A 9854-nucleotide genomic window follows, 5' to 3' on the forward strand; every position below is an offset into this window, starting at 1 on the left:
CTTCACCCAGCTGTGCTTCCGTGGGAAAATCCAGACTATGGGAGATGTGTGGAGCCATCTGGACAAGGGCCAGGGTCCCACACTCCTTGCAGCAGTCGTCGCTTTGCTCTCATTTTGCCGTGCATTTCAATGTTTTTGGCTCACAGAGATACTGACTGAACTTGATTCTGGTTTTCCAGTCCAAGCGCTGTCCCTTCCGCTGGGACGTGCAGCACGAATGAGATTCTGTGCTCCACAGTGATCAACTGTGCTGAGAGGATGATGGTCTGTGTTATGGTTTCCCAGGCTGCGAACACAGAGCATGTGCTCCAAGGCAAGCACAGACCTGCTGACGCTAAAGAGAGCTGCTGTGTTTGGCTCTGGTAACTGCACGCAGCCGTGTGAAACTTCAGAGGAGCAACATTTCAGGAGTTTCCTGAAGATCTCATTCCTCTGAAGGCATCGGATTGCTGGGAACTCGGAAGGCAGGAAATGCTTCAGCAGACGGCTATTTTTGGAGCAGGCACCTCTGCTCACGTCTAGGACTGGATAATCCTCTTGTAATGGGCCTTCTCTGCATGCTCCCCAAAACCCAGCTCCTCTGTACCTCGGGGATGAGGGCTGGGGTCCCCCCGGGCCCACTGCCCACATCCCTCAGTGCCACATCCCCACGGCTCTGGGTCACCTGCAGGGACGGTGCCTCCCACACCTCTCAGTGCAGCTGTGCTGCTGCCTCGCTGGGAGGAGAGTGTGTTCCTACAGCGGGTATTCGACTTCCTTAACGCACACTGAGATATGAAGACAGATTGAAATTACAACACCTTTCCACACGTGCCGCTTGCAGCAAAACGCGATATTAAAACGGTGAGTGGAGGCAGTGTGAACGCTCACGCTGCTCACAGACGCGGCCAACCTGGGCGAGGCCCGCGTGCCAGCAGCAGGCCCGGCCTGCGGCGCCGTTGCCATGGCAGCGCCCCCGGAAGTAGATCAGCAGCGGCCCCGGAAGTAGATCGTCCGCGTGGAAAGTAGTTCCTTGGTGACGGCGCCGCGGTTACCGGAAGTGCCTGGCGGCGGCGGCGACGACAGCGGGGCGGCGCGGAGGGGTTCACCAGTTCTGTTGTGTTCTTCCGCCACCACTGTGTTCTTCCGCCACCGGCCGTGGTGGCGGCGCGCTGCTCCCGCAGCCGCCATGTTCAAGAACACATTCCAGAGCGGGTTCCTCTCGGTGCTGTACAGCATCGGCAGCAAGCCGCTGCAGATCTGGGACAAGAAGGTGCGCGGCGGAGCGGGGCGGGCAGAACGTCACCGGGAGGGCCGCGAGGAGCGGGGCGGTGCCGAGAGCAGCGCCGTGTGCGCGGGCCGCTGCGGGGCGGGCACCGCAACCCGGCTCCGAGTCCGGGTGGCCCCGTGTGGAGCCGCGGCTCGGACTCGGTGATCCCGCGGGTCCCCGGATCCCTTCCGGCATCTCCGTAGCGCGATGCCCTGATAAGCCGTCCCAGGGCTGCGCAGCCGTGTTTGCGGCGGGGGGTTGTTCGGGGCTGCCTCGGGCCGGCTGAACGCGTTATTGGCGCCCGGTAACGGCCGCGGGGCATCCGCAGCTGCTGCAGCGCCGACGGCCGCCCGCACAGCCCGGCCCCTGCAGCCGGGAAGGAGGTGTGCGCCCCGGGCTGGGGGCCGCTTCTTTTTGCGTATGGTTGCTCGGAGCTCTCGGCCTGCCCCAGCAGCATCCGAGGCCCCTTGGCACAACGTGGGGATGCGCTTACTCGTGTCTGCGGGAGCTCATCAGCTCCTGCGGTTCCCTCTTCCCACTCGCCTCTGGACGAGGAAGGTGGCACAAGGAGCTCGTGCTTGGCTGCGCCTCACCACTACATTGTGACAAGCCCCGCGCATCCTGGTGCCCCGTGCGTCCCCAGGCCTGCTGTGAGCGTTTCTTTGGCCCTTGGTGCCAGCACCGATTCAGCAGCGATCCTCCAGAGGTCGGCCTCGCGCCGTCCTGGCTCGCTTTCCTCTGGGCTTTGTTATGCCAGAGCGTTGCCAGCAGCAACCGCAGCCTTAAGGAATAACGTCTGTTCAGAAATAATTCTCTGTGAAGCTGCCTCCCCCTCGGGGCTTTGGGGTACGCAACTGCAAAATGAGCTTTTTCAATTCATCCTTCATTTCATCCTTCAAATCATCAAGCAGATAGTTTCCTGCTTGATCCATAGGGCATTAGAAGGAATTCTGTTTTCTGAGAAGGCCGTTACCCTGTCTTACAGCTCCAGAAGTCTGCCTGCTTAGGATTAAGCCTCAGGCTGCCGTTACACTTGCAGCTCTTTCTGTCTGTCCTGCAGGAGCTGGTGACGAGCGTGGGCCCGCCTGTGTTATCTGCAGCTGGGTGCAGCTCACAGTTTATGCTGTGCTGGGTAGGGCTGGGAGGAGGGCCTCTGCCTGCCTGCATTTCTACCAACCAGCCTCTTTTCTGGTGTCTTTCATCCTCTTCCTGATAGTGCTGAGGAAGACAAGTTTCTTCTTTTTGTTGTAGCTTTAATCTGGAGAAGGAAAGCCTTCCAGCTCAGGTGGAAGGTGACCTGGTTGCAGGCAGAAAATGCTGAGTGATCGGTTCCAAGCACGCTTAGCTGCCTGCTTTGTTACTGACCTCTCTGGAGGGGCCACACCTGGGCTTTTCTGTATAGAGCTGTAAACCACTCCTAGGGAGTGCTGCTGTGGAGGTTTGGTTACTGCTGCTGTCACCTGCTGCAGGGTGATTTCCCAGTGTTAAGTCAGCATGCTCTGCCCTTGTGGGCTCCTGGCTTTAATTTCCTTTATGCCAGCTGCTGCTTTAATAGAGGCACGTGGGGTTTCTGCTGGGCTGATGATTTAGAGGGGAAAAAAAAATGTCACTGGGGAAAAACTAAAAACCAAGTGATTGCAGCCTTTATGTGATTGGTTTTTCCCAAGTGACCTGTAAGGCCATGAGAGCTGCATTTAATACAAAGGAGAGATAGGGTTGTCTCATAAGGATCCCCTCTTTGAGCTTAATGCTTCCTGGAATTAGCAGAGCTACGAGCAGTCTGGCAGGGCAGGCTGCCACCCAGCACTTCCCAGCAGTGGTTGGGTGATGCGGACGGGGGTTTCACGCAGAGATGGGGCAGAGCGGTGGGCTGCTGGCACGGCTCCTCTTCCTTCCTGCAAACCCCTGCGGCGTTGCCTAGGGCAGGTCCCTGTGGAGATACGAACCTTGAAGGTGAACTGATGAATTTGTCAGTCATTTTGGAGTTCCCGATCACAACCATCCCTTTAGGAGCTGGATGTATCCTGGATATCAGCAGCAGTGATAGGTGGTGAGGAAATTAATTTATGAAGTCGGAAGGAGCATTGCAATTTGCTGATTTAGCGATGGAGAAGAGCGGAAGGCTTAATTAGCAAAAGTGCCTTTTAAATTGAGATAAATTTGATGGGATGTGAGCTGCTTCATTAAAGACATAAATCTTCAGACCCTGGGATTCAGCTGTGTTGCTTAGGGAGAGAGCTGAGTTTGTGTTGGCTGCTGGTTGCTGCGTGACCTCCCTGAGCTCTGGGAGGCCGTCCCCCTTAGCAGAGCAGACCTGGGCTTTGAGCTTGTGTGCTCTGTAATGGAAGAGTCTGAACCAAGCTCCCACCTGGTCCTGCTCTGCCACAGAGGCGGCCAGCTGTGCCCAGCAGTAGAGCCCTACACCCTTTGGCTGCTGGCTTCATTTGCTTACATCTCTGTTGCTCATGCTTGCACCTCTTATCGCACTCCGGGTTGCTCTTGCTCTGACGTTTTTCTGTTTGTTTATTTGGGCGCCTTACACGAAGCTTGAGTCACCCCTGTTCTCTGGAGAGCGTTTGGATAAATCCAAGTCTGTGCAGCATGCTTGGCCACGGACACTTGCTTAGAGCCTTGGCGCTCTGGGGCGAGGATTAAAGTCTTGGAAGCAGAGATGTCCGGAGCAATAGCGGCCAAGTAAATGCAGATGATCCTCTCGGGGTCTTTTTCCCCTTGCTTGTGGAGCTGTGGGTGTCTCGTTTCCCTCTCCATTAACAGCTGTGCTCTCTGCCTGCTTCTCTTCCAGGTGCGCAATGGCCACATCAAGCGGATCACCGACAATGACATCCAGTCACTGGTGCTGGAGATTGAAGGAACAAATGTCAGGTAGGGGAAGGCTGCTTCGGCCCTTGGTGTGTCCTGAGAGCTTGTCCTGGAGCTGAGTGTAGGTGTAACTGCTGGCTATTGAGGAAGCAGCCCTCTGCCTTCTGCATCTTTCATGTCTTAGGCCTGCTCTGCTGCTCTGCCCACGTGACAGCTATTCTGACAGCAGACAGGAGGCAGGAGAGAGAGATTTATGAGGGGAATTGCTTATGGTGCTTCACTTAATCACATTTTCCCTGTCAGCTGGAAGAGGAGACGTGGGCTCCTGTGGCTGCAGGCTCGGCATCCCCACAGCCACGCTGCTGCGGTGTGGTTTGGAGCAGGGTGCTCCTTATAAGGGCAGTGGAGTCTCCTCTCCTGCAGACAGGCTGTGCCAGCACTGCTCTTCCTCCCACGATGTGTTGATATAGAACTTGCCAGACATGACGTGTGCTTTTAGGGCTAATGACCTTTGTCTTTCCAGCCATATACAGCACGCAGGCCTTCTGCCATGCTCCGGAGGGCTCTACCTGTTCATTTAAAGAGCTTGTGTTAAGAGACAGTGCTGATGTAGCCTTGAAACAGGAAGGTGTTTCATTCAGGAAGGTGTTTCATGCCCTAGGTGGGAAAAGTGGGATTTGAAAAGCCTTCTTTGGGCCTTTCAGCTTGTTCCCCCTGAAGCTTTGTCTGAAACTCTCCCCCTTGATACAGGAAGCCCTGCTGGTTGTTGAGATCTTATGGTCACAGCCATCTCTTCCTACCTGTCCTCCGGGATTAGATCAAGTGAAAGGCTGGGGACTCGGACTGCGTGCTTTGTGCCGTGCGAGATCCTAAAGCCTCTTTCTGCCTTTCTCAGTACCACGTACATCACGTGCCCTGCTGACCCAAAGAAGACCCTGGGCATCAAGCTGCCTTTCCTAGTGATGATCATCAAGAACCTGAAGAAGTATTTCACTTTTGAAGTGCAGGTGAGGAGGGCAGGGTCCAGAGACCAGTGAGGTGGGCGTGAGGGGGCCGACAGCCCGACCTCGGTGTCAGCAGCCTGCCTTCCTTGCCCCAGGTGCTGGATGACAAGAACGTACGGCGGCGCTTCCGGGCGAGTAACTACCAGAGCACAACGCGAGTGAAGCCCTTCATCTGCACCATGCCCATGCGGCTGGACGACGGCTGGAACCAAATCCAGTTCAACCTCTCGGACTTCACGCGCAGGGCTTACGGGACAAATTACATTGAGACTCTGAGAGTTCAGGTAAGAAGCACTCACGTCCTGCACGCAGACAGCGACGCGGCAGGCTTCCTGCTGGTTGGCACAGCCTTGCTGGGAGGCAGGAATCCAAGCAGAGCCACATTTGGTTCCTCTGCAGTGCCTTTTCTCGCTGAGGATGCGTAGCTTGGTTCTTATGCTGGCAAATCACATTTTCTGTATTGAGTGGCATGTGTTATTCTGAGTGTGCCTTTCCTTAGTACGACTGCTGCAGTGCCTCGTGGGGTTGCCCTCAGATCAGCAAACTGCTGACCTGGGAAATGTCAGGTTTCTCACGTACCCACGAGGGGACTGCAGCGATTCCTTCAGCTGGTAGCAGAGGCAGCGCAGCCTGGACAGTGTGATTACCAACTTCAGGAAGCCCTACAGAGGGAGTGCTTCAAGTGCAGCAGGCTGAGTGTCCTTCTGGCTAATGCTGATACCAGTGGAGAAGTAGAAACGGGTTCACAGCCAAGAACACTCTGCTACCAAGCAAATAAGATGGATCTCTGTTTTGTGGAGATGGCAGAGTTTGGCCATGCTTCCTGAGACAGCCTGTGTCAATGGAGAGAGCAGCTAAGAAAGCAGAGGGCTGTTGTCTTTTCTCTGCTGTCCATTAGATTCAGAAAGTTCATGAGGTCTCCTGGAAAGACTGAGGCCAAAACTCTTCTATAGGGGCAGCCAGAATGTCTCCTTCCTTGCAAAACAAACAAGGGTGTTTGCTGACTGCTTAGTTCTTTGAATAGCCGGTGTGCTGTGGCACCTTGCCTCCAAACCTGCAACAGATGGTGCTGCGGCAGGAGGGAGACCACTCAGCAGCAGTGATCAGGCTGGAAGGGCTCATGCAGGCTGCTGAGCTGGGGAATCCAAACTGCTGCGTGATGGCAAAGCTGGATGTGGGGACAGCAAGTGGAAAAAGGAGCTGACTGTCTGTTGTGACTCACAGATCCACGCCAACTGTCGCATCCGGCGGGTGTACTTCTCTGACCGGCTGTACTCTGAGGATGAGCTCCCAGCTGAGTTCAAGCTGTACCTGCCTGTCCAGAACAAGGCCAAGGTGAGCCAGCTGTGAGGGGAGAAGGCGGATAGCAGAACTGGGGCCAGGCAAGCATTTCTCCTTCTCCTGCTGTCTTTACAATCCAGAGTTTCTTCTGGGAGCAGAGTTCTCTCCAGCTTTGACCTGCAGCTAGGGAGCACCCTCTCTGTTTCCAGGATGAGCAGTTTGTCTGGTGGCTTGCTGAGTGGCTTTCCTGCCAAAGCACATGGAAGTTGCCATTCCCACTTGGGAGCAGGGAGAGCTGTGCAGCTGTTCCCCTCTCCCTTCCCATTTGTGCTGGAGGGTGCTGGGCAGAGCAGCAGCTTTCTGGCATCTTGTGGGAGCTCTTGCCCATGACTCAGCACCGTGACTTTGCTGTTTGCAGCTAGCTGCACCTTCTGTGTCAGGGCCAGGCTTTCCCTGTGCAAATACCTGGTTTTAACAGGGAATATTCCTGGATACAGTTTCAAGGATCTGAGGTGGGAAGTCCTGATCTTTGTGGGAAGTGGGAGGCAGTGTGAACAGGAGGCCACACCTCTGAGGAATCTGTCACATCCTTCTGGGATGAAGCGGCCTCGCAGAGGTGTTCAGGGATCTCAGTGCCTTCCCAGACAGTCTTCTTGGTGCCATCTGAATGCTGTGTGTGTGTACTAAGTGTCTCCTTTCTTCTCCCTGCTCTGTCCAGCAATAACACTGTATTGAGAAGAGACACGAGAAACGTTTCGAGTCGGCAAAAGCAGGTGAAGGAGAAAGTCATGCTGAGACCAAGTTTTCTGTCAGCTCACCTTGCCTAGGGTAACTTTGATTCATCCAGTATCCTTCTGGACAGGACACAGTTGACCACATAGCAGGTCTGGGACTGTGTTGTTGGTGTGCACATCCTACAGAATCAAAGTTTTCCTACTAACTGTTCCTAAAGTGCTGAGCCTAAACACTGCAAGTGGCGTGGATTCTGATCTGGTGTTGCTCAAAGTGGCCACTGCCCCTCTGAACAGAGGATTTGGCAGGAATTGCAGTTAAGCGTGCCCCCTTGAAGATACCAATTTTATCTTCCTTTCCTTGTTTTCCATCTCTTATTTTATATACACTCTAAATATGGATGTAATACTCATTCTTGGAAAGTTATTAAACATTGGACTGTTTGTAAGTCTGCTCCTGTCATTTTCCTCCTTTGATGGGCTCTTCAGCTCATATGAGTTTGCACTCCAGAGAGTGCTGAGTTTCCATAGGAACCCAGATGTTAAGATTTGCCTCTGAATTTGATTTTGGCAGCCTTGCTTTTTAAGGGTTGCGGACAGCAGTGGTGTGGAGAGAGGAAAAGCAGGAAGATTTCAGTAGAGGAGATGGGATCTGTGTGCCGAGGCTTATTCCAGTTCATGAGCTGGTGTTAATTGACCTGTGACAAAACCCATGCTGTTCTCTTCTGGTACACGGAAATGGATTTTTCATTCCCTGCCTACTTGAAGCCATTTTCTCAGCAGTGACAAATTGGTCTTACCTGCCTGTTCAACTGGCACAGTTCTGATAGCTGTGTATTTAAACAACTCCTGCTCTCAGCCAAGCCTTTAGCAGCTACTTACAGCAGAAAGCTCACAATAGCCTTCCGACTGCCAAATTGTCCCCTTCCCCGGGGATCAAAGAGGAGGTTTAGCAAAGAAGCATAATAGCAGCGAAGCAGCGGAGCGGAAGTCTTTTCCTGTTCTGAGCCTGCCCTTCCCTGCCTCGAGCCGATTCGCCTTTGTTGTGGAGTGGCGTGCAGAGAGGAGGCTGCAAACCTCCACCAGTAATGGAGAAAGTCTGGGGGCGCTGATGCCTTTCCTCCCTGGGGCCGGGCCGCAGCAGCCGTGCAGGCGGTGTTTGCCCACCGCAGGGGTCAGTCCATGGTGTTGGGCTGTGTGTGAACTGGGGTTTAGTTGGGTTATTGTCCTGTGAAACAAAGCTGGTGTCCCCTGGAGGACAGCACGTTCAGTGTTTAGTCCTGGTTTCGGGACTTGGAATGACCATTTATCTTCAGTCCTGTATGAGGGCCCCACTTGTGGTTCTTGTGTCACCTCCCATGCAGCTGCTTTGTGCACCTTGTGATTGGAAAGGGAGGTGCTGACCCTGTGCTGCTGCTTGGTGCTACATGGCACCTGTAGAAAGCTTTCTGGTGGAAGTCTTCCTGATTTCCGTAGCAGCTAAACAGCTTGGTGGTTCCAAGGAAGCCCACACGGGAAGGCACCATCCATCTTGCTCAGATGTTTGTCAAGGTTTGGCTGGGCATAAGATTCGTTAAGTGGAGTCATGCTGTATCATGTGCCAAGGATTGGCCTTGATGAAGTCTATGGCCAGGCTCTCCTGACAGGATTTCAGCACTTGCCAGGCATGGGGGAGCAGGCCAGCCTCGGCTGCCCAGGGAATCCATCAAACCCTGGCAAGTGAAGCACCCCATGAAGCACCCCAGCCCACCAGCCCTACTCACGAGCGCATTTCCAGGAGTTGCCATTGCCAGCCCTGCTGGGTCCACGCCGCTCATCGTCCCTCATCCACCAGGGATTTGGGATGGCGCTGGGTGAGTGACCTTGGGGTGTTAACGCAGGCATCCCTGTGGCTGTCTGTCAGGGATGCGCTGGGCCCTGCTGCCAATTCCTGCCCGGCTCCAGGAGCTGTGCCAGCTCCCTTCCAGACCCTCACAGCTCTGTGGGCTCTCTGTGTCATTTTTAAGATGAAGCCAAATAGGGAATCTTCCTGTTTATACAGTGCACAAAGTGGAGCATCATCAGATACTGGCTCTTTCCTGTACAGGCAGATGGTGATGAGTTTACAGAGTGGAGTTCAAAGCTATTCTATTTTAATCCTGCTCTCCCATCAAAACTTTAACTATGTCACTGACATGAAAGCAGGTGAAATGGGGATGCTCTGCCCACAGGAGAAGAGGATGCTGCTGGCAGATGGGCAGGAATATCCCAGGAACTGTTTCAGTCATTTTCTAGAGTGAACATGCACTAGCAAAACTCCTGTGATGAAGGGCCCAGCTTTTTGCTGCTTTGCAAACAGCTTTGGCCAACCTGGATGCAGCAGCGTGCTCCAACGTGGGAGGGGTGGAAGCAGGAGGAGTGCAGAGCCTCAGCCAGGAGCCCAGGATGGCCGCTGCGAGGCAGCCCCAGCTCAGTGCAGGGAGTGGGCAGGGGGGCGGGGGACCCTGCAGAGAGCAGCTCTGAACTATCTCCTGCTCCTTCACCTTTCTGTGGGTGGCCTGCTCCTTCCTTCCTGCCTGAACCCATACTGTTTTCTATGGTGGGAGAGAAAGGAATCTCTCTTCACAGGGAGCCCTTGGAAAGTTTCAACCTGGGGTGGAGCGGGTGCTGATGAGGTCCAGAGAAGAGCTTCCCTCATCTCTGCAAGCTTCCCTCCTTCCTCTACTGGTTGGGGCAAGGTCATGTGAGCGAGCACTTTGAGCATGATGTGAGCACCCCAAGCCTTCTTCC

The 9854-nt window shown here is 54.4% G+C and overlaps 1 protein-coding gene across 1 annotated transcript; it reads left to right on the top strand.

Moving 5' to 3' along the window:
- Nucleotides 1–1038: 1038 nt before the first annotated feature.
- Nucleotides 1039–7534, top strand: CFAP20 (cilia and flagella associated protein 20). Its single transcript, XM_052686426.1, has 6 exons — nt 1039–1252; nt 4053–4132; nt 4965–5076; nt 5169–5357; nt 6298–6408; nt 7073–7534. The coding sequence occupies exons 1-6, from the start codon at nt 1169–1171 to the stop codon at nt 7076–7078; spliced, it is 582 nt and encodes a 193-aa protein (XP_052542386.1). The 5' UTR covers nt 1039–1168; the 3' UTR covers nt 7079–7534.
- The last annotated feature ends 2320 nt before the right edge of the window (nt 7535–9854 follow it).

The sequence above is a fragment of the Tympanuchus pallidicinctus genome, unplaced genomic scaffold (genome assembly GCF_026119805.1).
Source record: "Tympanuchus pallidicinctus isolate F22 unplaced genomic scaffold, pur_lepc_1.0 scaffold22, whole genome shotgun sequence".
NCBI classification, from domain to species: domain Eukaryota; kingdom Metazoa; phylum Chordata; class Aves; order Galliformes; family Phasianidae; genus Tympanuchus; species Tympanuchus pallidicinctus.